The sequence below is a fragment of the Etheostoma cragini genome, chromosome 14, assembly GCF_013103735.1.
Source record: "Etheostoma cragini isolate CJK2018 chromosome 14, CSU_Ecrag_1.0, whole genome shotgun sequence".
Classification (NCBI taxonomy): Eukaryota; Metazoa; Chordata; class Actinopteri; order Perciformes; family Percidae; genus Etheostoma; species Etheostoma cragini.
The window spans coordinates 1,663,863-1,691,048 of NC_048420.1; the positions used below are offsets into that span (position 1 = coordinate 1,663,863).

The 27,186-nt window shown below is 40.1% G+C and overlaps 1 protein-coding gene across 4 annotated transcripts; it reads left to right on the forward strand.

The window, feature by feature from the left end:
* nt5c1aa (5'-nucleotidase, cytosolic IAa) lies at positions 1-25,285 on the forward strand. 4 transcript variants are annotated; one of them, XM_034891852.1, is made up of 8 exons: positions 1-176; positions 483-608; positions 6,237-6,281; positions 10,157-10,324; positions 11,209-11,338; positions 18,062-18,184; positions 22,960-23,144; positions 24,647-25,285. In XM_034891852.1, the coding sequence occupies exons 2-8, from the start codon at positions 486-488 to the stop codon at positions 25,001-25,003; spliced, it is 1,131 nt and encodes a 376-aa protein (XP_034747743.1). In that variant the 5' UTR covers positions 1-176; positions 483-485; the 3' UTR covers positions 25,004-25,285. The 4 variants fall into 4 exon arrangements, with proteins under 4 accessions (XP_034747743.1, XP_034747745.1, XP_034747744.1 ...); XM_034891854.1 differs by lacking the exon at positions 6,237-6,281; XM_034891851.1 differs by lacking the exon at positions 1-176 and having other exon boundaries at positions 216-608.
* Positions 25,286-27,186: the final 1,901 nt, after the last annotated feature.

Here is a 27,186-nt window from a genome sequence, read left to right on the forward strand (position 1 = left end):
GAGAGAGAGACACACACAGAGCCAGCAGCAGATGGATCGCTGCACAGCCTGCAACACACGTACAAAGGATAGACTGTATGTGTGACTGTGTGTGTTTGTCTGTGTGTAGGACAATGGTTGTGAATGAGTGACGATGTAGCAGCAAGCGTCTTTCATGTCCTCTGGAATTGGAGCCAGTGAGCAATAATCCTCTTATGGGGGGGGGAAAGGATACAGACAAGTGAACAGGAGACACACACTTCGGCTGCTTTCATAAGTCCACCAAACTACTGTAGGATACCTTTTATCAATGTAGAGTAGAACCTCGATAATTGCCACGGTCTGCAGAAGGACCTTTTGCTTGTTTGATTTTGCAGACGAAGAGAATTTATTTAGTCTATTACAAAGGTAGCCTAGAGAAGTCCAGGTAGGTCGGAGGGTGCCTTTTTGGAGCGAAGAGAGGGTGATTCTCTATGGTGAAGATGAGTCTGGACCCTGTACAGGTGATGAGCGGACAGGTCAAAGAGCTCAACGTTTCCCCTTCGTCCAACGGGGACAGCAGAGGATCATGGGAAGAGAAGAAAGAGTTTGATCAGGACCACCTGGGCCTCACCACCAAGCCAAAACTAGTAAGTCTCAGTGACCATTCATAAATGACCATTCATGCATGTCAGTCGTGCTGGGCGGTATAAAACCATATACCGATGTTAATTTACTGTATGATATGAATTTGTCATATACCTTAATACCTGTGCATTGCTGCAGACAGCGCTAGGGCTGAAGTAATCCCCGAGTGAAGTGAAGTGGAACCCTGTTAACTGGGTACCCTTTTCATTCATGACAGTAACTTTATAACATGACAATTAGACACAATTAGTTCGTAAGAGACCGGAGATACACCGGAGCAACGTATGGTCAAGAGAGGATCCGTCTGTTGTTGCCAAGTTTTTTGTTTGTAAGAAGACTTACATAATTTAGCCACTGCCTGTCACTCTTACATTACTTGGTTACTCAGCTGTGCAAACGTTAACCACATGTCACTTCAAGCATGCAGAGGAGCAACAATATGAACGCGATAACAATCCACCTACAACTATAATGGTTTGAAAGGGAAACAATGTTAAAGTTGTTTGCATGTATTCATTCTATTTCAGTTTATTTTACAACTTTGCACAATAAAAATAGTTTTGGTTCCTTAACTGTTTTATGGATTCTCAATTCAATTCATTTGTAATCTTACATCATAACATTTATCTCTAGACACTTTGCAGACAGTTCTAGATCACACTCTATCATTTAAAAAGACGCAACAATTCCAGTAATTCCTCCCAAAAGCAAGCAACCAGTGTGACAAGGAAAGGCGAGAAAAAACTCTCTTTTAGGAAAAAACCTCGGCCAGACCCAGGCTCTTGGTAGGCGGTGTCTGACGGTGCCGGTTGGGGATGTGATGCAGAGTGGCAATGACTATTTTCCTTCATAAAACATTACTGCATAACATTGTGGAGTCAAGAAAACCCTTTAGTAATCAATTTTAGTTAACATGATGATATTGGAAAAAATGTGTATGTTCTATGTACTCCTGACAGTAGAATAAGCCATAACCATTAGCAAATAAGCTATTACATAAAGGCACAGTCAAGCAAAAGAAGGAAAACACCGTGATATGCCGTGAAACCGCGAGAATCTTAAAAAATACCCTGAGACAAATCTTTGGTGGTACCGCCCAGCACTGCATGTTAGTACACCTAACGATTGTTGGAGTCTGATTTGTTGATTTTTTAGATCATTGGTATGCAAAGGTCTGTTGTTAAGACATTCACAAAACATAACTTTCCAAGACCCCTCCATCCTTCTCCCTTGTCATCTGCCCTGTTGATTTTTACCCGGCTTAGTCTTTTGAAGCATTTGAGCTAATGGTGCGTTCCATTTGAACAGCGAAGTTACCTCCAATTTCCACCGGATGCGTAACGGCTGCGGATCGGCTCTGCTGTGTGTCGGCTCCGTGCTTTGCCGTGCGTCAACACCAACCAGATTTGGTCCGGAACGGCCGCAGCCCCACGAGATTTTGCGAATTCATGTAGAATAGAACCACAAAACCAACAATAGTTTGTTTTCATCTAGAGGAGTAGAAGGGGAAACAACTGCGTGCTGTATTCTAGGTGGAGTGCAGGGAGATATAATCCCAAGTGAGCATGGGCTATTTTGTTTTGAAAATTAACCGGATGTTTTATTTGGTTTCTGTGCTCAACTTCCTGTCCCACACTATCTGCCATGTTCTGAATCGCTGCGTAGCTCTCCGGCGTCCGGCAAAAACAGGAGCTCTGGGTATCTGCTCCGGAGGGCTGGGGATCGCCGGAACTGGGACGGAGTAAGGACACAGCCGCTCCGCAGGCAGTGGACATACAAACACTGACTTTAGTGGAAAGTTAATGACTACACCGTTGTTCCACACCCGGGGGAAATTGGTTGTCAAAATTTAAAAGTTCCTAGTCGGAGATTTCAACTGAAATGCCCCCTGAAGTCAGACTTCCGAGTTGTAAAGTCGGTGAACCTCACCAACCCCGACCAAAGCCAACCTGAAAATCCAACATGGCTGCTCCGTGTATCGACAGTAGTAAAAGCTCTAGTGATATGCTTCGGTCTTATTTGGGTCTCATTAAACCAGCCGTATACAAAGTACTGTCCGACGTCTATCTGGGGACATTTTGCCACGGTGTTTGCATGTAAAAAAATACATTAGGCTAATAAGTTGTTATAAACTGGTATTGCTAGCAATTGCTAACCTGGCTAAAACAAACCCAACAGTGAAGTAATGGTTAATTGGGTGTGGCGTTATTCCCAGCCTCTAGCTTCTTATTCCCAAGATAAATGCAACGCAGCATTAAAGTATAGCTCTGAATGGGTGGGGGGTTAGATAAGGTAAAAGTGTTTCGAGTTTGGTCACAGAGTTTGGTGTCAAGCTCCTATTACACCTGCCTTCGAAGTTATGAATAGAATTTTAATGGCAGATAGATATGTAAAAGCAAAGCATAAAAGTGGGATAGTGCGAGATGAATGTCTTCAGAACTCATTAATGAACATATGATCCAGATTTAAGAGGCTAGGCTAACAACCTTACCTACATAACTTCTTGTCCACTGGACTTTGGTCTAGACTAAGGCTCAGTTACATCTTATTCCAGTATGCCTCATAAATGTTATAATATTGTGTATGGCATGGTCTGTATTTCAAAATTTGTGTATGAAACTCATAGCAGATTAAACAGACAACATGCATGATCAAACAATATATTTAACAAGTAAATATCTGCCTGCTACAGCAGTGTTCTGTAGAACTGGATCATATTTCTAACTGATACATCTAAATGTTTGTTGATGAAAGTGAACCTGAAGCTATTTTTGCTTGCTTTGATTTATATTGTTATATTTATATTTGATTTATATTGACAATGTTCCTACCTCCCCACACTGGCAAATTACTCCACCAGCAGGGCTGTAGTTTTGCCCCCAGCAGCTTTGCTTCTGAGAAACTTCCCCTTTGCAAAAAGGATAACATGAATCTGACCCCCTCAGTTGCATGGTAATACTGCTTATTGCATTGCAGGACTTCGACATGTTGTTCAGAACACAGCAGCATTTCCAGGAAATCAGGGGACTGAACTACTTCGGTTGACTTTGAAACAGAATTCTAGCAGTTATATTCATAAATCATACAAAACATAAGTGTCACAGGAAACGAAGAAGAAACAAGAAAACAGTAAAGTGAGGAAAAATACTGTAAAGCAGACTAAGGTCAAGGTACTAGAGCTAAAAGTGGCTAAAAGCAGAGTAATCTTGTGCTGTTTGAGGATTAGTGCGGCCACAGTGGTGTCGTGTCGGACTGCATTACATTCATCGCTATCCATCCAAATAATACATTTTTTATTAAGACTCGGCCCTAATGGACAGCACATACTCTACATTATTTACTTATGGTAAATTACATACTACATGCTATTATCCATCAGAGGAAATGGACCACACAGATTTAAAACCTTTTTATTCAAATCAATGTGAGTTCAAATAAGATAGTATGACATTTATTGTAGTGGGTGTCAGAAGTAGACAGTTGTTCATTTATTTCCACTTCTTTATTTGTTAAACGTTACGTTAAAAACCCTTTTTCCCTGCAGCTACTGCTAACCCACAACACTAAAACATGGCAACTGCACAGTAGCTCAAACTTAGAAATAGATAAGATACATGGCAACTAGCCCTCGTTGAATACAATATACGTCAACAATAAATAATTACAATAATGGTGCGTTCCATTTGTCCTTGGAAGTCGGATCTTTGGAAGTCAAAGTCGGAAACCTTGGACTTCCGAGCTCGTAACTCCGGCAACCTCATAGTACCTTGCTTTTTGTATGCATGACAAAATGCGTAATGCATTGTTATCAAATGGTAACAATGGCTAACTTGGAGAGCGCTAACACCACAATGAAAAATCTGGTTCCGAGGTCACCCAAAATCACCCAGAGTCATATTTGGCTCCTACAGTTACAGTAGCTCACATTGTGGTCTTGTTTGAAGATACATTTTAACATTTTATATTGGGTGCATGTGTTAATTGTCCAGTTATCTCTTGCTAGATGCCAAATGTGTCACATGCTTTTAGTATTTAAAAAAAACAACCTTTTCCTCTTTCTAGGTACACAAACTGTATGATTCCTTGAATCCTGTTGGTGGTCACGGAAATATGATGCAATCTATTCAAACAACAACACACTGGATGCATGTGTCATCCATTTTTATTAACTTGATTTCAGACAAACCAGTGCATTATCAATGCAGTTGATGGCAATGTTTACTGGCACACTCCTGTTGCCATATCTGCCAAGACCTGAATGGACTGCATCCTCAGTGGCCTTTTAGTTATCTATAAATATCAGCCCCCCCCCCCCACACTGATACTCACCCCACCACCCGGTCACTCTCTGCTCACGCTTTCTCTCTCTTTACTGCTTCCCCTCTTTTCTATCTCTGTTATCTGGAAATCCCTGTCAATTCACAATTCACTGTCTCAAATCTCAAGACCCTTTACAGATTAGGTCTAGACCCCATTCTATAATCCACTCTATTTCCACTTCTCCTTCACCTTTTCTTCTTGGATGACTGGAAGGGATGTCTCACGTCCCCAGATATTTATGACTCACGGTTCAGGTTGTGCACAGACACCAGTCGTGCTGATCTGGCAGAGCTCTGACAGGATTAATATGAACAGGGTGGAGAAGAGAGGAGTGGGAAGGTTCAATGACGAGTTTCTTTCTTTACGGGACAATAAAGGGTGCAACACATAAAAGTTCCTCATTCCCAGGAGGTTAAATTATATTCACTTGATTTTTTTCATCACAGAAATCAATAAGTAGAGCGCGGTCATTAAGGTTCCCGGGCAGAGGAGCCTTGTGATCGATGCATTCCCAGTGGGTAAGAGTCCCACTGAGAGAGGGCAGGCCGTTAACACTACCAGTATCAAGTCACAGCAAAGACCTGGCCTCTGGGATCACTCCCAGACTGCGTGACATGTTATTCATAGACTAAACTGACTCTTACAGATAAGCCACACCAAAGGTCTCGTACCTCTGCGAGGCTGTCGCTGTGCAGGACTCCTAACGAGACCCCTCTGGTGTCCAAAACATGCCATCAGGCGTTAGACCTGACCGTCACTACTGAATTTCCATTTGTTTTCAGAATTTCAACCCTTTAAATGGTTTGTTTGTTTACATAATGCCCACCCCCCTCCCATAAAAAAAAAGAAATTACGTTAATTTTTTTTACACTAAATTCTAGTTGGATTTTGGAATTCTCCACAGTGTTGATTTTGATGAATTTGTATGCAGTTCTGACATAACATCCCATTCCTAAACTGCTATAAAATAATATTTCTTGTTTTTTTTCCACTTTTACCGATTTTAAATATTTTAACCAACCTCTCTACAGATCATACCTGTGAAATATTCATTATTTTTTTATTTCTTTTGAACGATGAAACACATAAAAATCCCTAGTGATCCACAATCCACTATCTGTCATCATGTGTCAAACTTGATTTAGGAATCTGGTATTGCGGGGAAAAAAATGAAATAAATTAGAAGGTATATGATATGGATTCTATAAAAACAGATACTGTATTTTGGATGTGTTCGGGGACTGGATTTATTTTCAATGAAGCTTAAATGACTGTTGAGTGAATGAATAAAAATATTTCATTCTGCTAAGGTGACAGGGAGACGAGTCCGGAAGGTGGAGGGAGGCGTGTTCTTCGTAAGTATGTCCCGTTATCACGTAAAGGTCAAAAGGTTGTGTCCATGGCCACCGAATGACCGTCACCACCACTGCCTTTGCACCTGCTTTTCACCTCCTATGTGGTCGTTTTGCCTGCATGATCACGGACACACTGTACCCACTCGACTAACCAACAACCTGACCCGATGCATCATCACGTGTGTTGTCATGGTGATTCATATTGTACTGGATAGTCACTGGCTGGACCGAGCTAATAAACCAGCATGCTGGCTTCTAATGGCTATAGTCGAAGAGAGCTATGGCTCTTTGATTGATGAATTGATGGATTGATTTGTTCCTGTGTTGTTTTGTCCCTTGTTTATAGAAGTTAACCGATGCGCTGCTATAGGTTTAGAAAGTTCTAAAAAATTCCCCAACAAGAAATATAACCTGTGGAAATTCTTTGGCAGAGAAAACTTTTGGGGGCTTTTTGGACCTATTTCTGGAAACAGCGTGTTAATTTCAATTATCCGGGTCGGTGTTTCTCATGGCACATTTGAGGTTAAGGGCCGTTGTTGCTATGAGAAATACTGTCAACTGCTATGCTACTGACTGCAAGTTGTCATAGTCTTCTAAACACTACGAACTGATATAAGATCTTTATCCCTCCTTTGTTAATTACAGTTACCGTTTTAAAGGTCCCACTTTGTAAAAAGGGAAAATTCCAATTTTTTTTATTTAAAGCAGGTTGAGGTGCTTTATAAATACTTGGAAGGTATCAAAATACCTAAACAACAGAGAAATGCCAACAGCCCATATTCAGAAAAAGTGAGCCTTGAGGACCTCCGTACAACTGTGATGTCCCAACTATACTATATATAGGTAGAAAGTGCCGCTACAGTCATTCCCCGGCTGCAATGACGGTGCAGACACTCTGAGAGCGCTGATGTGGAGGACCCGGAAACACTGGCCAATCAAAGGAGACTGGGCTTTTTCTGGAGGGGGACTTATAGACCCAGGCGCTAAAACATGTAAATATGTTCTAATGGAAGCCCAAAATACATGAATGAATGAAAAATGAAAAAAATGAGTGAAAAATGAACTTGAAATTGAGCATAATATGGAACCTTTAACACATCTCTTCTTGCATAACGTCAATTGAGAGGTCCACTCATGCCACTCACACTTTTACACTGAAATGGAACATAGTAAACTATGCTAACTAGCCTCCCTTCAGAAAGCCAGGCTAGTTAACCCAGTTTGCTTTCAACTGTCCACCACTAAGAAAACTCGACCAACTTCCAGAAGTTTGAACTGAGTGAAAATGTTATTATTAAATGACCAAAAGAGGGCAAAGATCCACATTTGTGTATTTTTGCACATAAGAATTCATTTTTCCGTTCCCAACATCCTGTGTGTTCATTTAGTTCTGTCCTGAAAAAAAACCTACCTTCACATCAACCCTGGGGAGACTCTCTCTCTCTCTCTCTCTCTCTCTCTCTCTCTCTCTCTCTCTCTCTCTCTCTCTCTCTCTCTCTCTCTCTCTCTCTCTCTCTCTCTCTCTCTCTTGCTCTGGTGAAAAAATGTAGCTAGTCTTACAAACATTACATTACCTTTACTGATGCCTGTCTTTGTGGGGCAAAAGCTTGGTGTATATAAGTGTATATAACAACATATATACATATGTGTGTGTTGTTGTTGCTCAATAGTCAAATTGATTTGGTCTAATTTTAACATTCAAAGCATGTGTGCCTCATTAATGCAAAAGAATGTATGGCATGGGAGGACACCCATGTTGTATGCACAGTACGTATGTATGTATTTATATGTGTAAAAACATTCATCACAACTCAGTTCAGTGGACACAGACGCGTGTATGTGTGTGTGTGTGTTAGCAGGTTAATGGGTGGGCATGTCAGCAGGCAGTGCTGTGTGATGGAGTAAGGCTAAAAAGAGGGACAGTGAATCGGTTCCCCCGTCAGCCTGTGGCCTATTTACCAACAGAAGGCCATCGGGACATGGACACACACACACACACACACACGTTTTATCACACAGATTTCTGCCCCTACTGCAAACACACAGTCATACATATTGACTCAAGCATGCAATATTTAACGCTGTCATTGCTTTTTTCCAGTACCAATAACACCGTACCACTTCTGTAATTGAAACATTATCCATATAATTACATTTATCAGATCAATATTATATTTTTATGTACAGACAATATGGATGATTTAGAGCCTCTTTTGAAAAATACAAACATATATACTGTACATTCAGTACATACAGTACAGTCAACCCCATATTTTGGTGTCGTGTGTATAACCCTCACACAAATGCGCACGCACAGACTTTCACAAGCACTGTATTGTACTTTAAATTAGCTCCCTCTACCCCGTCGCCCCATTTTCCCTCTACCCAGACATCCGAGTGCAGCTGCCCTGTTGTGGGGGCTGCCCCCAAAAGAATGCCGGACTAGCACCCGAGTGCAAACACACGGGCAACATGAGACCACTTTGCCATCTAGTGCTGTTCATTAGAGTTCATGGAGGAATAATCTTCTATAACAATTACACACACACACACACACACACAGACCAGGGCTCTGACATTGCATGTCCTTTTGGTGAGTCACTTCACACTGACCACTTGCTATACATATTAAAAATGTCCTTTCAGTTTTATGGAATATCATTTAACAAAACAACCTCCGAAAATGACCCGTCAACAGCTTTCTGGCACAGTCTTAACAAACACTGAACATTGTTAGGTTAACAGAGAGAGCATTTCTTGTTGGGATAGGGTGGTGGGGGCTATCAAGCTAGATGTTCCTAACACATGAGCAACTCAGAGTATTAATGTTATCCTGGGGACATATTTGGGCAGAACAACCCATATTTAATTTATGGGAAATATAAGTAGCAGTTTGGTTTTTTAGGTATCACTGAAACCAGTTGATTTTAAACAGCACCCATGATTGTGTGTGAATGTGTGCTGGCCAAACTCCTAAGTAAAAACCTTTTTCAAACTTTTTAAAATACTGCACACTATAAAAAGGTACTGTATGAAAGGTGTTAAGGGGGACAAGACTAATGAAATGGTAAGAGTATTGTAATTTTCATTGTTTTGTTTTCAATCAAGGGGGCATTGGTTGCGCACATTGTGAAAAATCGATTTCTATTAAGGTATCAAATGTTTAAATTGGGGTAAACCATTTTCAATTCTTTATGCTTTTCCTATTTTAGTAAATTATTGTTAAATAAGTTCCACCAACTCAACATGTTGTGTTGTTTTTAGATGTTCGTGTGATGGGTCCAGATAAAATAATAACAATGAGTTATTGTTCTTTAAATGTTCAGCCTTCATCTTAACCCTAATACTTCTTGTACAGTACAGTACAGTACTTATACAAACTTGTAGCTGCAGCTGTAGTGTATTGCATTCTTGCTTCCACTGTAAATAGTTGGCCATACATACTGTAATCTTCTTACCTCATGATTAGAGATGACACCATTCTACAGCAACATTACAGCAGATTACAGCCATGACAGTAAGTGCAATGCATCACGTTTGTGCATGCAGCCCATAATTTATTGTGATTTGAAGATCTCTAATACTTCCTTTTACTGCATCCACATACTCTAGGTCTCACACAGCAGCATTCTTGAAGCATGCACTTGTAAAAAGGAAACATTCAAAGCATTATTAGCTTTGAGTAGCAGTAGTTTAGGTTCAGTTTTGCCCCACAGGTAATATAGGCTGATCCATTTCTCCACACCTTACATCTCTCCTCCTACTGTGCTTTAAAGCATTGTTTCAATAGGTCATTATTGCACGCTCATCTTCATCCCTTTTTTCTGTTCCTCTTCCTCATACCCTTTCCTACCTTGTCTCTTTGTTTTTTGCAGCCAAAGCCAGAGAACGCTGTGACCGTTGCCGTTTCTTCTCGGGTCTTGTTTCGGACCGAGCGGGAGCAGAAGGTGTACGAGCAGCAAGGGGTGGAGGAGTACCTGAGATACCAAATCGAACACGAGAACGAACCCTTCGCCCCTGGACCCGCTTTCCCCTTTGTCAAGGTTCAAGTCACACAGACACACACACACTCCCACACACTTTACAGCGCAATGTTAACATAATTGGTATCCGTCCACTCAAACCCTTTTTTGAAGATTTTACAAATATTTTGTATAAGTGCTGGGTATTGCCACTGTCAATCAATTTGATTTGATTCAATATTGTTTTGATAAGGGATATTTCAGTTACCACACCAATTTTGCTTGGATATTGAAGTGATTCACAAAGAACAAATGCTGTATATTGTACAACGAACCCGCTAACCTGGTACATTCTTTTTAGAATATTAATGTTGTCGTTTGACCCCAAAGCAGGTACAAAGAGATCGAAAAAAAACGGCCATGGCAGTTTTTCCAATCCAAATTCCAAATTTCGCCTAACTTTGGAGTGTAATTTATCATAATCGTCTAGTTTCATGTTATACCAATATCTTTACCGAGCTTCAGTAACCATCAGTCTCTGGATTGTATGAATCAATATCAGATTGTTCCACTTGGAGAATCAATGTTTTGAACCCAACCCTATTTTCTAATATAAACGCTAGTGTGTCTAATATGTGATGTTATCCCAACAAGAACGTAACAGGATCGACACATCATCAATGCACGGGCGTGGTGGTTGTTATGGCAACAGCGTGCCCACGCTCTATAGTGTACCCATTTTAAGAAAAATTGGACAATTTGTTGCATGTTGGACTCTGCTGACAGCGATATCGCGAGCATTACCAACGCTAACATAACTGGTCAGACAGAAGTTGACAAAAATATGACGCATTTTAAAACAAAGTGCAAACAAAGACAACTAGGCCTGCAGTACAGACTCAGATTCTCGGACTGGACATTTGACGTCTGTGCTGTCAGAGCTGACTGGTGCTGTGTCTTGACAGGCTCTGGAGGCGGTGAACACTCGTCTGCGGGAGCTGTACCCACAGAGCGAAGAACTGTTTGACATCGTTTTGGTGACGTACAACCATGCCCACGTAGGAATCCGCCTCATCAACACCATCAATCATCACAGTAAGTCTTACAGTGGGCTCATTATGAAGTAGATGTGGTTCCAAGTTGAGGAAGCAGGTGCTTTATACCCAGCATCTTTTTCAGAGTTAGACAGTAATAGCAGTAGCACGTGTGGTAAAAGTCCCGATAGGTAGTATTTGAAAATGTACGAGTTTGGCGACCCTCGTTAGAACTATCAAATGATAGAATGTGCGAAGCAGAATAGAAGCTTTCAATAGTTTCTTTTCATGGGCTAACAGAACATTGATAAGTTAGGTAGACAAACTGAAACTGTGCATGAATAGATTTTTAATAAAATGAAGTTTGCTCCTTCATACTTCCATACATTACTTGCTGTTTGGAATTACCATTACAAAACGAACACGGAGCCAATGTTCATTCTTCAAGCGAGAGCCTTAAGAATTGTTAATAAAACCAATTTTAGAGCAGAAACTAATCCACTGCTCATTAAATCAAAAGCACTAAAATTCAGAGATGTTGACTTCAAAACTGCACAAATGATGTGCGTACAGAATAAATAATCATCAGCTATCGAACAGTGTCCAAGGGACGTTTCAAATAAGAGAGCGCAAACATCACTTAAGAGGGACATACGGGTTGAAAAAGAAAGTTATAACAACAAATACTAAATATAACTGCATCCCAACAATAGGAGTTACTTTATGGAACAGCTGCAGTGAAGAGATGAAATCATGCGCAACAATGACCAATTTCAAGAGATTATTTTAAATGAACATATTAAAGGGAAACGAAAAGGATTTAAAGTGACAGTGTTGCATACTGACTGGAAGGTTCCTTGGCATCTATAACCTAAGTCCAATATGGATGTGTTATTATTTAATCTGCTTTAGATAGATGGTATAGAAAGAAGAAGAAAGGGAAGAAAAGAAACAAAAACAGTGGAAATGTGTGTAGGTATGTATGTATGCATGATGTGTAATAAGCACAAGGACAAAAGGACAAAAGTAGAGAAAGAGGGTCAGACCTGAGAAGTTGTTGTGAGAACTTCTTTCTACTCCTTTTTTAACTCTTTTTTATAAAATTTGTCTTTTCATCAATTTGGAAGATTGTGCTGAGAAGTACAATACCTTATTTATCTGTCACTTTAATTATACACAGTATATGTATGCATGAATGTACAGTACGTATACATTTTTATTTGAATGTTTTACATGTTCAATTAAACTACTACTACTACTACTACTACTATATGTGCAGGCCAAGGGTTTGCGGCGCTATCAAAAAAGCACGGGTGGCTACTTTGAGGAATCTAAAATATAAGACCTATTTATGAGTTATTTCAGACTTTTTTGTTAAGTACTGTACATAATTTCATAGTTTTAGATAGTCATGAAAATAACGGAAATGCAGAGTTGAATGAGAAGGTGTGTCCAAACGTTTGGCCGGTACTGTAAGATTTTTAAAAATCAGGACAATAGGACGTTGGTGTAATGCGATGGGATGCTGTCGCTGACACAAGCTGAGCTGAGACACAGAGTGTATGAACAGCTGACTGACAGGATCCTTCCCAGGGAAATCTCAGACCCTGTGATGACATCTTCCTCACAGACCACTTCCTGTTCAGCTCCTTAAATGTTTTCTTGTCCTCTGAGCTTCGGGCCGGGCCGAGTTCAACTCAACGTCCTTCGGGATGTAAGAATAATCCGAGAGGCCCAAAACAAAAACAGGTCTGAGCGGAGCCACCAAAGCAACACACGGTCTTCCAGATGCTTCCATGTTTGATCTCTTTGGTGGCTCTCTGCATGAGGGCCCGAACCCATGAGACCTCTGACATTTTCTACAGAAACATGGCTTCTCTGATGTCACAGAGAGAAGGGTTTGTTGAATATCACTCCTGCTGCGCTGGCTAGCTAAGGGTCTCCACGGGTGACAAAGTCATAAAAAATCATTGAGCAAGAAACATTTACTTGCTCGTTAGCTTTTGACATTTGATACTGGATGTGGGCACCTCAGAGAAACATTCAAACACTAATTTATCTCTCATCACATGCTTACAGCAGCTATTTTTACCATCTGCAGGATGAGGTTTAACGTTTCTTCCCTTGCATTTGGATGACCGGGGGCATCTATAAAGCTAGAGCATGGCTGTCAATGACACTATACATAGGTGCTGACACTTTATCAAGGTTTCAATGCAACAACACAACATTTTGCCATGTTTTTCCTGCTCTTTTCTCCCGGGAGCTTTACATGTTATCAACAGGATAAATCCTATACTTACATCTGAACTACATAATAGTCTCAACACAAATGTCAAATTTAGTCGTTGTCATTTTTTACACATTTTATGTAGTCCGTTAATGCTATACCACATAGCAACAAAACCAAACCATTTGTAATTGGTGGAGCGTGGAGAAATAAGGAATTAAAAGTTAAGGAATCTCAGTCTGAGAAGAGAAGCTGCTGTGTTGTTTCCAGGCTGTGGCTGGGGGGGGGGGGTATTGTCTTTTAGTCTCCGTTGGGCTCTGCATAGGCACCCCGCCTCACTGATATCGCACATGCTTGGTAGATGGGTACCAATGATGATCTGAGCGGTTTTTATCACCCATGGCAAAGCCCCCATGTGCTGGTCTGGCCACAAACCAGGCTAATTTATAAGGTTTCCAGATGGGATGCTTTCTATTGCTCCTCAGCAAAAGTCATCAAGGGCTTGGCATAGTGATTCTGGTTTCCTTAAAGTGACTGGACATTGCAGACTTCTTAGGTACAGCAACAATGGTGGCTGTCTTGAAACAGGTGGGACACTCTCCTGTGAAAGTGATATGTTATTTTAGTCATCTACTATGCATGAATGCTACATAGAAGTACTCAATGACCAAGATGATATGAGCTATAATGTGCTCTGTGTCCAGCAAATTCATGAGATGACATTGTCGTTCTCTATGGAAATTGAAAATTGGAACCACTCTACAATATGCATAACATCCCTCATTTATGTACTGTCTACCTAGCTGTTGTGAGTGTGTTAAACCGCACACAAGCTGCTGATTCTTTGATGCGATCGCAGCGTCTCTGCAGTCCTGCTGATTTCCTGCTTTCCTATTACCATGTTTTAGATCTCCTGAACAAGCAAATAAATCCCACAAAGATAGATGATATCAAAACATTTTTGCAAGGGGGAAATAAAAATACAAAGAAGTCAATGAGGACGTTTCCCCTTGAGGGAGTCCCACGCTCCAGCACGGTCTGATAGGCATGGGACGCCTGGGGGGTTTAAAATGATTAGGTACAGCGAAGTGCGGGGGCCAAACTCACCAGGGCCCGAGTACAAAGCTAAATAAACCATTTAGGAAATCTGCAGAGGACTTTTGGTTCTTTGAACTCAGTTTTCTCTCAGATTATTAGTCTCCATCTTCCTGTTTGAGTCAGATTGTGTCTTTGGTTTCACAAGTCTTACTGACTGTAAACTGCACTACACAGCTTTTGTGCTTCTGCAAATCCAAATATAATCACCAAAACATGTACATTTTTCTAAATGGAGTCCTCAGACAGTGGCTCATGTTACAACCTACAACCTACGTGTTTCAGTAAATGTCTGGTAGGAAAATTCTACCTGTTATCACCCCAGTGTTGGTGAATGAAGCAGGTCTCAAACTGTGTCTCAAATTTAGATAAAGGTACATGATACATAGTGTCTATAACCATAAATAGAAAAGCTTGGTTCAATCACTATAGAAAAATATAACAGAAAGAAAAGGCAAACAAGAAGCAAAAGTCTTACACTGTCACAGAGACCGTTTCCCACAGTTTTTATGCCAGACCTCTGAAATACATTTTCATAAAGACCTTAGCCCCACACCAAATCAATAGCTAGCCCACATTTCTTTGTCTTTATCCTCTGTCAGTTGTAAAAAAACAAAGCTGTTCTTCACAAGCCAACATCTAGTCAGGAGATAGTATTTCTACCTGCTGACTCGTGCACTGGTGCACAGATGTGTTGACATCTCAAATTCGTGACGGTAAGATTCTTTAACAAAATGAACATACGGCTTAATGAATGTATTACCAGTTAAAATGAGTGATTATGGAGAAATTAAGGCAACAGGAAGCGGCTTTACTTTCCTGTGTTAGCTTTGTTTTTAGGCTGTGAAAGGAAGGCAAAAAAATCCATCACCTTCAACTGGCTTAACAAATTAAAACTTATTTATACAAAAAGACAACTTCACTAGTCATGATAAGTGCTACCTAGCCGGAAAAACAGAGATAACATGTCTAGTTGTCGAGAGGGCTAATCTCTACTCTGAAATAAACCCTAGTGATGTCATAGTGATGTCATCAAGGCTACCTTAGCTTGGGCTTGGACGGGTGCTACACAACAAGGACGCAGAGTTTGAAAAACAACGATGGGGATAGGGTTCTATTGATAATATCCTGTTGGTTGCATTGTGGGAAATATTGGATCCTGCTGTGGCGTGGGATTCACACTAAGAACTAAAACTCTGGAAACTTCTGCTGCATATTTTTTGACCCTTCTTTTATTTTCAAGTCCCTCATCTCTATGGTTGGCAATACTAAATTGTTGGAGTCACTCTTGACCAGTTTCTTGCCTGGTGCAGTTTTAAATAGATGCATCATCCTTGCCATCCATACCTAGAGATCCATGACATCAATCTGCCACCCAACCAACCAACCGTCATTTCACTAAATCTCCATCCATCTTGGGTGTCACCCACCGACTCTCATTCCATTACAACCTTCAACTTTTCTTAAACTCATTCATCACATCTCCATCCCAAAATTAGTCCATTACTTTGCTCCTCCTGTTCTCTCTGTTCCTTCAGAAATATCAGCTCATTCAGCTCATTAATTACATAATATCAGGGGCGGAGAGGGGGGGTTGTTTTTGGGAATGTTTTCTCAAAAGCTCTGAATCTTTTAGACTTTACTATCTTTTTTTTTAAAGGCTAGAGGCTGAAGCTAGAGTAAAGCTAGATATTGGTATCATATGAAACTAAATAACGCTCCAAAGCTATATTTTGTTGAGGGAAAAATTGGCGTGGCCATTTTTTAAAAGGGGTCCCTTGACCTCTCACTCTGACTGAAAATGGGTTCCATAGGTACCCACGAGTCTTCCCTTCACAGACATGCTCGCTTGATGACAATCCTACATACAGTGTCTAGAATAAGTGTACACCCCCATGCTAAAGTTGATTAAATAGAGGAATAAAAAAAACATCTTTTGGAAATTCATGTCAATGCCCCTGTGTTAAATTCCCATAGTGGCAGGCAGATTTTATTTTTAAAGGCCAGCTATCTCATGGATCAGGATACTATGCATCCTAATGAAGATCCCTTGGCCTTTGGAATTAAAATCCCCCCCCCATCATCACATACCCTTCACCATATATAGAGATAGGCATGGTTTTATTTCACGTAGCTTAATAGATGGTTTGACTTGCATTAAGAGATGATCTTATGGAAAGTTCCCCATGCCTATCTCCAGGTATGGTGAAGGGTATGTGATGATGTGTGAGTGGGGGGGGGGGGATTTTAATTCCAAAGGCCAAGGGAACTTTATCATACGCATTCTATTATCAAATTGCTTGTAAAATAGTGTAAATAGTTGCAACAAATGGGGAATAATCCTCCCCAAAGGAGGACGCGTCATTGGGTTTGGGCTGAGCCCCGAACATCTGCCCCCCCGTCTCCTCTCGTTCTCCCCATACTGTCTCTCCACTGCTCTGTGGATCAGTCATCAGGACTGAATCAAGAGACTGCCTCAGTCAATACGTACACAGACACTCATCTGCAGACCTTGGCCTTCTTGAAGTCCCTTATTCGGCCTTCTAGGTAACCCCATCTTCGGATCCTCTTCACCTTTTAGGTGCTTGTAAGTTTATCCTTTCACCCTCTCCCTAGCCCCCCATCTCCCCTTCACTTCAACCCCTGAGACTCTCCAAGTTGTTTATCATGGACTGCTTGACCAAGTTACAGCTACGACAGATTAGTTTCTGTATCTTACTGTCTGTACGAATAGAAATAAATGTATTATAATACATATATAATATATAATAATATTGTCAGCCGTGGAGGAAGTATTCAGATCCTTTACTTCAGGAAAAGATAGATAGATAGATAGATAGATAGATAGATAGATAGATAGATAGATAGATAGATAGATAGATAGATAGATAGATAGATACTTTATTAATCACGAAAAAAAATGTTAGGCGTCCAATAGAAAGCCAGCCATAACACAACAAACACATATACACACATAAATCACACATAAGAATAAAAATAACAATAAAAATGCTAATACCACACTGTACACTACAAATAGTCTGTTGCAATTAAAGTTTGTGCATTGAAAATGTAACTTAAGTAAAAGTATGTATGTAAGCATCATCATGGGAAATGTACTTAAAATAACACAAGTAAAAGTACTCAATAATGTGTAAACACCTTAGTTTGTAAAGTGACTAAAGCTGTCCTATAAAAGTACAATATTTCTCTCTGAAATGCAGTGGAGTAAAAGTAGAAAGTGCTGTCATAATAAAGACTCAAGTAAAGCACAAGTATCTTTGTTGTGATCAAATTTAAATTTTTATATTTAGTTATGTACCTTAAATTACTAAAACATTACTGGAGTAAAGGTACTTGGTTTCATGCTACCACTGAATATTTGAATGTTGACATTGTTGACATTTGAAGATGAACTGAAACTAAAAACCAAGTTGTGTGGGTTGCTCCTGTCCCCAGACTTGTTCATTGAGAGATTCTGTATGACGGGGGGAAGCAGTCCGATTGGCTACCTGAAGGCCTGGCACACCAACCTGTACCTGTCTGCGGACGCTGACAAGGTCCGGGAGGCGCTGGCTGAAGGTGAGAACACACACACACACACACATACACACACACGTTAGATTGAAAGGAGATGACCTACAGTACAGCAAAACCAAGTAGTCATACGATTTGTAACACCGGTACTTAGAAACACATTGTCCCAGTTTTAGTCTTAACGGGTTTTATTTTGGACCACAATCAGGATGGGGTCCAAAATAAATTTAGAGAAGTTATTGATCGTTATGCATGTTGATCTTACACAACAATAATTTATAATGAGTCCTTTATTAGTCCCACAAGGGGAAATTACAATTTACACTCTGTTGTTATTGCACACAGGCCTGAATTACACACACATGCTCAGGTCCTATACGTGCACTAATGGTGAGATATCAGAGTGTGGGGGGGGGGGGGGGTTGGCCATGGAAAGGGGCCTCGAGCAGATGAGGGTTCGGTGCCTTGCTCAAGAGCACCTTGGTGCCCAGGAGGTGAACTGGCACCTATCCAGCTACCAGTCCACCATCATACTTTGGTCCGTGTACATAGAGTATATATATATATATATATATATAGATATACTGTATATCTATATATATGTATGCTTAATTGCTTTCTTGCTTAAAAAGTTACATGTGAATATTTTTTCTATGATTGATATTTGTTTCAGTCAGCATCCAGTTAGCTTAGCTTAGCATAAAAACAGAAACAGCTAGCCTGGATCTGTACAAAGTTAAATCTTTACAATCTCTAACTTTTACTTATAACCACTTGATATGTTGTTTGAAGTGGTGGCTGATGGGATTTATTTCAGGGCGGGCTATGCCAACAACTGAAATAGACTTGAGACTTGGTAGAAAGGTAAGATGCAACGCTGAGAACATAATTATGATAATTAATAATAATTTGTGAATATAATTTACACTGAAATAACAGTCCGTATTTTCCCTATTTGGTTCCTATCAAAAAACATTTTCTTTAAGATAATAATTGAGACATTTTTAAGATGGAACTGAAGCTCAAGAAGCCTTTTGTTTTCTTCTACTGTACATTCCCAAACAGTTTTTTTGAATTATTATTTTGGAAAGGGGCTGCAGTTCATTTGCACCAGTATTCGGTCTGTTCATAATGCATAAAGCATAATGTTGCCAGAGCATCACAACGGGCAGTAGCCATGACTTCCTGTTACAAAACTATGGATTGTATTCTTTACCTCTGTCTCTGGTTTTCTGATCAACTGTAACGTCCCTCTAATCCAGTCCAAGTAGACTACAAGTTTCTGAGATGGTGACCTTCTTCTAAACAGATTGTGTTCGGGCGAATTGATTGACAAGCTCCGTATGGCGGTTACCTCAACTCCTGCTTCTGTTAACGTTCACATGTAAGCCGTCAACGTCTCCTCAAAACATTACGGGCGGGGTATTGGGCGTAGATGATGTGTACGTGGACGTGTAGGACGCTCAGCATGAGTGCTTCACATCCTGTCCAATCCTTTCAAATTAAAGGCCTTGAACCTGACTGCCCTCGTTCTACCTTTCTACCACTTGACTGGCACTAACATAATCATCCCTGTTATATAAGAAACCATGAAGACCATGTTAAGTTTGTTGTATGCATGTGTTTTATGCAATATAATATACAACAGTTTTCCATAAGCGCAGTGATATATGCATGTATTTAGGTCTGTGTGTGTGGATGCATGTTATACATGCTTTACTGACCCTTTTTATTTTATTTGAATTATTACTATTTGGTGTATATTTGTATTTACCTTACATTTGTCCTATACACAAATCACAAGTCCACTGAAAATTGTTGTTTTTGAAAAAAAAATGCTAACAAAAGGAATTTTGAAGAAAGAAAAAAACAAAGAGACGAGGCTTTTCTCCCCTTGATGGTTCAACTAGTCAACCTCCACACTGGAATACATCGTTTTGCACTGCATTGGTAGGTTTTTGATCAAATTTCATTTCAGAAAAAGCATTGTAAGCTATTCAGCGGGCACATCCTTTTAAATTCTAGAAGGATAATAATTAATTCATGAAATACATTTTGGGATTTCTATGAGAGGGATCGCGCCCTATATGTTGTCCCTGTGGTTTCCAACACCACTAAAGATATGTTCCCCTCCATCTCTACCAAGCGGATGTATGGTGAGCGTCCGGCCTCGTAAGGCTGCCGTGAATCACCCAAGGTGGGTGCTATGGATTGGTGGTGTTGAAAGTACTCCCCCCCACCCTGAAGTGCTTTAAATGTCTATGATAAAGCGCTATATGAATGTTATGAATTATTATAGCGACCTCTATGGGCTGGCCCTCACTGGTTGTTTCTTTCATCCGTCCAAAAAACCAAGTGTAACATGATGGGGGGTTATGTGCTGGACTATTTCGACATGAAGTCTCCGGTGGTGTCCTAGCAACCTCAAAGAATGACAACATGACTTGACAGGTTAATTAACACAGAGACCACTGGAGTATTTCTATTTTAATCCTACGTTTGCAAGCAGGAGTAAGGTGAAGGATTTTTAAAATCCTCCAGTCCATTCACTAAACATGCACCTAAAACTACAGCTGACCATTTCATAAAGCTGCAGAAATGTTGCAATATTGCATTGTGTTGATGTAGAGTGAATGTATTTATACCTTCCGGCCCCCCAAAGATTTGAACCTAGCTTCATGCCTATGTAGTGTTTTTGTTAAGAGTGTACTTATACGTTTAGTTTTAAGGGAGAAATGATTTAAAAGTCTTGCAAAGTGGTTGTCAGTTGGAATAAATCCCCACGCTGCCTTTAAAAGGTTTAATTTAAAATGGAAAGAAGTGTGATGCTATTAAATACTTATACACAACGCAACGAGCTGCAAGTAAACGTTTTGTAATATTTTGTGTCCTGTGTGTAGAAATAGTAGCAGAGACTGACATCCTCTCTAATGCTGTAGTCACATATTGAAGATTTCCCCTCTTTTTGTTTCCATGATGAATTAGTGTGTGTCATGGCATATCAAGGCGCACATTAAATGGAATACCAGCAGGCTGGAACATCCCATTTGCTCTGGCTGTGACTCTGAATATGTTATAATATGAAAACATGAGCCGCTCTCTGCTAAAGAAATACAAGATATTGTTCTGCTCTGCAGACAAGGAGCTGAAAACAGGATACATTGATGTGAAATTCGTGGGATTTGCCGTGTCAACCGCTTTGAAGGATTACATTTGTTCAGTGCAGCACGTTTCATACTGCATTATGACTGCTGGCAAAAAGGAAGAGCTAATACTGAAATGGAGCAGACCATGTGGAGACAAAAAAGGGGAAACAACTTCAAAGCAAATCCAAAATGAAATGGTAAAGCTGTTTCAAACCAAGTCAAAAACAATATTTGAATTAGCTTGTGGACGCAAAGGGTTTTTGTTATTTCAAAATGTGGATTGTTTTTTGACTAACGAGAATTAGAAAACAACACAGTGTGTGTAGTGTGGCACAGTCCGTGTGTGTGGAGGGCTGAGGGGAAATGAACTGGATTGTTGACTGAACCCAGCACGACCACATGCCTCTCAAGGTAACTTCAGGGACATTCTTCATGGGACTTACATGCTTCATGTCACTAATGCAGTAACTCTGTGGGAAACACACACCCACAAACACACACACACATACACAAACGTGCAGGGGCGGCTGTGAGTCGATGGTAGAGTGATCGCTGCCAATCTGGGGGTTGGTGGTTCAATCCCAGTGCAATGCAGTCCATTGTCGAAGTGTCCTTGGGCAAGACACTGAACCCTGATTTGCCCCCGATGCTGCGTCATCATGTGTGTGAGTGTGTAAATGTGTGTGAGTGTTTATCTGATTGTACGGCAGCCTCGGTCACAGTGTGTGAATGTGTGTGAATGGTTCCTGTACTATGGAAAAGAACTTCCTCAACAACTGAGTAGTTGTTGAGACTAGACTACTACTGCTATATAAGAACAAGACATTTACATTTACCACAGTATTGAATGTCAGTTAAGTATAGTCAATAGGAAAAGAAATTAAAAAGTCATTTGCAGTGAAGTAAAGAAGTCAAGCACAGTTAGGACGTAAAGCTCAGTAAAGCAAAAAAGACAAGTACAGTGAGATGCAGTGGAGAATAATATTGAAGTGCAGTTTTAAAGAAAATAATGAGTAAGCGTATAAAAAGTGCTTGGTGAAAGAATTACTCAAGTACTGAGTAAGTGTTGAGTAACATCCGATTTATTTTTTAACACAAGCATCAATCAGACAGACATAAATACAAAAGAATCATCTTTAGGCCAATTATAGTCCATCCAATCAATAAAATAAAATATTTTTTTATAAATTACAAAACAGCTTAAATAAAGACACTTATCACATTAAATTTGAATGTAAAATAAAAAACAATGACGCGTAGAATACCAAAGAGGTAAAAAGAAAAGCCTAATGTACCGGAGGAAGACAGTTTCTTCTTCACAGATCTACTCAGCTAAAAGCAAATAGTACAATGATTTAAAACTACTCCTAAAAGTATAGTTGTTTTCCAAAACCTTACTCAAATAAATGTAACGGACTTAATGTGACTCGTTAGTTCCCACCTCCGACAGTGAGGTAAAGAGAGGTGAAGCGCATTGAGGTAAAGATGTGAAATGCAGTGAAGTTTAAACAAAAGAAAAGGTAATTGCATTGTAGTGAGTAGTAAAGAAAAGTGTAGTGAAGAAGTGAAGTGCAGTGCGGTAAATTGCATTGAAGGGAAACAAAGCCAAGCGTTGCTTTCAACTAAGCCCCTAATCCAAGCTTTTCTCGTTGACGTGTGTGCGTTCGTGTCCAGGCATCGCAGCAGCCACCATGTTCATGACGGAGAAGCTGACGGAGGTCTCAGAGTCCCAGCTGAGGGTGGCGTTTGACGGCGATGCGGTTCTCTTCTCCGATGAATCTGAACGCATCTTCAAGGCACACGGGCTGGAAAAGTTCTTCCAACATGAGCGGGACAACGAGGACACCCTACTGGATCATGTAAGTGGTTTTTGCTGGAGGTCTGTATGGACATTGTCTCTTGAACAGAAGACATGTGTTGCCCCCGTGGATGTATTAAATTATGTTGAGTACATATTGGATTCCACTCTAACCCAGGATGGGTGAAGGTTTTTGTAATTAAATGAAAGCTTTTTACAATAATCTTCCACCTCCCATTTACATAATCACCTGTAAATGATATGCAGATTTTCTCAATATTAAATCCATTTCAACAGATTATCTCATGAATAAATCATGCGTATGAGATGATAACTGATTTCTGAAGGCAGGGATTAAGACTGTCAGTTGGTGCACCGTTCTGTTGGCAGTCAGCAATTGATATTATCTTAAAAACAAATGATGCTAAATTGAGGCTAATTCAATGAAAGTTTTCTTGTGCTACATGTACATATATAGTGGCTTGAAAAAAGTTTCCCCCCTCATGCGTAAGTTGAATGAAAAGAGGAATAAAAAACATCTTTGGGAACTTAATCTTAATGCCTTTGTAAAATCCAACCTTTTAAAGGACACCAATTTTCTTTCTGAATGAATAATGTATTGTGTAAAACCATGCCAATCTCTAAGTATGGTTAAGGGAATGTGAGGATGTGTGTTATTGGCCTTTGAAATTTTAATTCCAAAGGCCAATAAATAAATGTTCTTCCTTAAAATACAGGGGGCATAAGTAAACAAAATGTGTTTTTTAAAAATGGAGGGGGTATGAGTATCCACCCCCCAATGTTAAGTTCCCATAGAAGCAGGCAGATTTTTATTTTTAAAGGCCAGTTATTTCAGGGATCCAGGATACTGTGCATCCTGATAGAGTTCCCTTGGCCTTTGGAATTAAAACACCCCCCCCCCCCCCCCCCCCCCCCCCCCCCCCCCGCACCCCCACCCCCCACATCATCACACATCCTGTACCATACTTAGAGATTGGCATGGTGTTATTTCAGTTAGCTTAATATCTGGTTTGATTTGCATTGAGAGATGATCTTATGGAAATCCCCATGCCGATCTCTATGTATGGTGAAGGGTATGTGATGATGTGTGTTTGTGTGTGTGTGTGTGTGTTTGTGTGTGTGTGTGTGTGTGGGGGGGGGGGGTATCTTTAACTGGCCTTTAAAAATTTAAATGTGTCTCGCTATGGGAATTTAACATAGGGGTGTGTATACTTATCCCCCTGTATTTTGAGGAAGAACATTTATTTATTTATTTATTCATGATACATTATTCATTCACAAAGAAAATTGGTCTCTTTAAAGAACGGATTTTCCTACATTTTTTATTAAGGCATTAAGATCAATTTCCAAAAGATGTGTTTTTGTTCCTCTTTTTAATCAACTTTGGCATGGGTGTGTAAACTTTCTCAAGTCACTGTAGATGTGGCATGGCAAAGCAAGTAATGATGCAAGTTGTTAAATATACAAAGCAGGACACTTAAACAACTGGGAACACACAATGTCACCAGTTCTATTTTCTCACAATCTCTTTACTTGTGGCAGGGACCTCTGAAGGGCTTCCTGGAAGCACTGGGGAAGCTCCAGAAAAAGTTTTACGCTAAAGGCCATCGCCTGGACTGTCCCATCCGAACGTTCTTGGTCACAGCGCGGAGTGCAGCCAGCTCTGGCATCCGGGCACTGAAGACGCTCAGGGCTTGGGGCCTCGAGATCGATGAGGCCTTGTTCCTCGCAGGGGCACCGAAGGGCCCCATGCTGGAGAAGATCAGGCCTCACATCTACTTTGATGATCAGATGTTTCACGTGGAGGGAGCGGCTGAGATGGGCACGGTTGCTGCCCATGTGCCCTACGGCATTGCACAGAAACATAATCCCAAACAGAACAGCCGTGTTGGGAAGTAGAAAGCGGGACTTGAAATGCCAATCCAGCCAGAAACAGAGCAAGCTAAGAAGTATGGGATGGAGAACCATCCTTGAAAAGAGCAAAGGGAAGCTGAGAGGTTTCAGAGAGCTTGGAAAAGTGAACTTGTATGAAACTGTTTATGGAAATGCATCATTTCCATGGCAATTGTAGTGTAAGTTTGTTCAATCACAGTGTAAACTGTCTCAGCTTAATGCCATTGTGTTATAAGTTAGATCAGGTCTGGATAGGGGTCAAGTAGATCTTGCTTTATGTGGGAAATTCAAAGCTACTTGATTGTCATGTCGACCTGCTATTTCTCTCACTACTACTTGTCTTCATAAAGAGGACACCTCTTCAGTGAAGGCTGGAGGATACGGGATGAATGGCTTCACTTAAGTAAAGCACAGAGACTGCAATGCATACTGGCAATAGATGAGTCATAAGCACACTGCAGCGATATTATAAGGTTATAAATGATAGTGATGTACTGTAGCATAAGAGTCATAATTTAAAGTGTCTATCATTTTAGAGAGTTGGACTTCATACGTTTCAGTTGGTGCCTTAGTTTCAATGAAGACGATACTTTTAGCCACACCAGCGAGAGTAAACTATCTTGACCATACAAATTCAGTACAGACATTTATAGTCTGCAGAGAATGAAACCTAATGAATTTGGTGGTGATCCCCTGAGATTAATAGGCTGAATTCCAATTACTTTGTTTCAGCTGTTAGCATGCATACATTTCTCCTCGAAGCATGCATAAATGTATTTTGTATAAGCAAAAAAAGTATATTTTATTATTCCGTTAGTCCAAAATATAGACAGCCATAACTTACAGTGGGTGCCTTTAGTTTCAGTCAAGACACTATTCATGGCTATGCCAGCAGCGTAATCTTGCTCCAAGCTAAATATCTCAACAATTTGGAAGTTTCATGTTTCATTTCATGTAGTACCACTAAAAGGTCCAAAAAGTTCAACGATGAGTTCAACAAAGGTGAAGGATTGATTAATGGCCAACTTCCATCACCCTCCCAGCTGTACCATAACAGTTGCATGTCAAGGTTTCCTACCATGTTAAATGTTTTCATAAGACCGAAAAATGGGATTGTTACGATTATGTTTGTCCAAGACAGAAAACTTAAAGTGAAGAAAATTGAAGTAACTTGTCTATCCCTGCTAACAGTGGTCCACTTTGTTCCAGAGAGAAAAATCTCGACAACTTGGAATCATCTTCATAATCTTTGATGAAGATGGTGACAAAACACTCTTAAACTAACTAAACTGAGTTTCCATTAGTTGCAGCTGTACAGTATCGTTAGCATGCTATGTTTTTACTTTGTTAGCATGCTAATGTTAATGGTCTTAAAGTTGATCTGAGCCTAAGTAAGCCTGAGGATGACTAAACCCAGGCTAGACTGATTCAAGTTGATTGAATACTTGCAATTCTGGTCTAAAATGTCCTAAAATGGCTGCTTGATGTGTATAACAACATGACTTTGCTCCCTCAGGCCAAATGTTAGGCTACAAGTTGAGGTTAAAAGAATTAAAGCAAACTTTATGTCGTTGTTTGAATCATCCAACAATAGCTTCCCACTGTATATAATGCATATTACATCCTAAAAGGTTTTCTATTTAGTAGCTATCCTGGGAGCTAATATGAGGGTGTTACAGCCTCTCTGAAGGGTGATGTGGTTCCACACCAACTGATGTATCACCAACAAGTGTTTGACACGCAGCTGTCTTGATTTGATTGCCCTCTACTGGACATCAACTCTAGTACAAAGTCACACTGCTAAGGTGGCATTGGCTGACTTTCACTGTTCCACTTTGTTGTAATTTATACAGTTACTTACCACAAAATGCCCCCAAAAATACCGTAATGTTCTTTTCCGGTTCATTACTGTAGCATTGCATTATGCAGAACAACAGCCGAAGTGCTACTGCAGTTGAATAAGACAGACTTCTAGTCATAGCAATCAAATTGTTAGTTACTGTTATAGTAGCATAGAAATGGAAAAATTAAATATCTTGATAAAATGAAATACATTTTATTCGTTGCTTTTAGCAATGACGGTAATTTCATAATAAACTTTGGCATGTTACAGTTAGGGTATTATACTGTAAAAAAAGAAAGTACAGTTATGGTACTGTGATGGTTGTTACAGTAATTCAGTTACCACA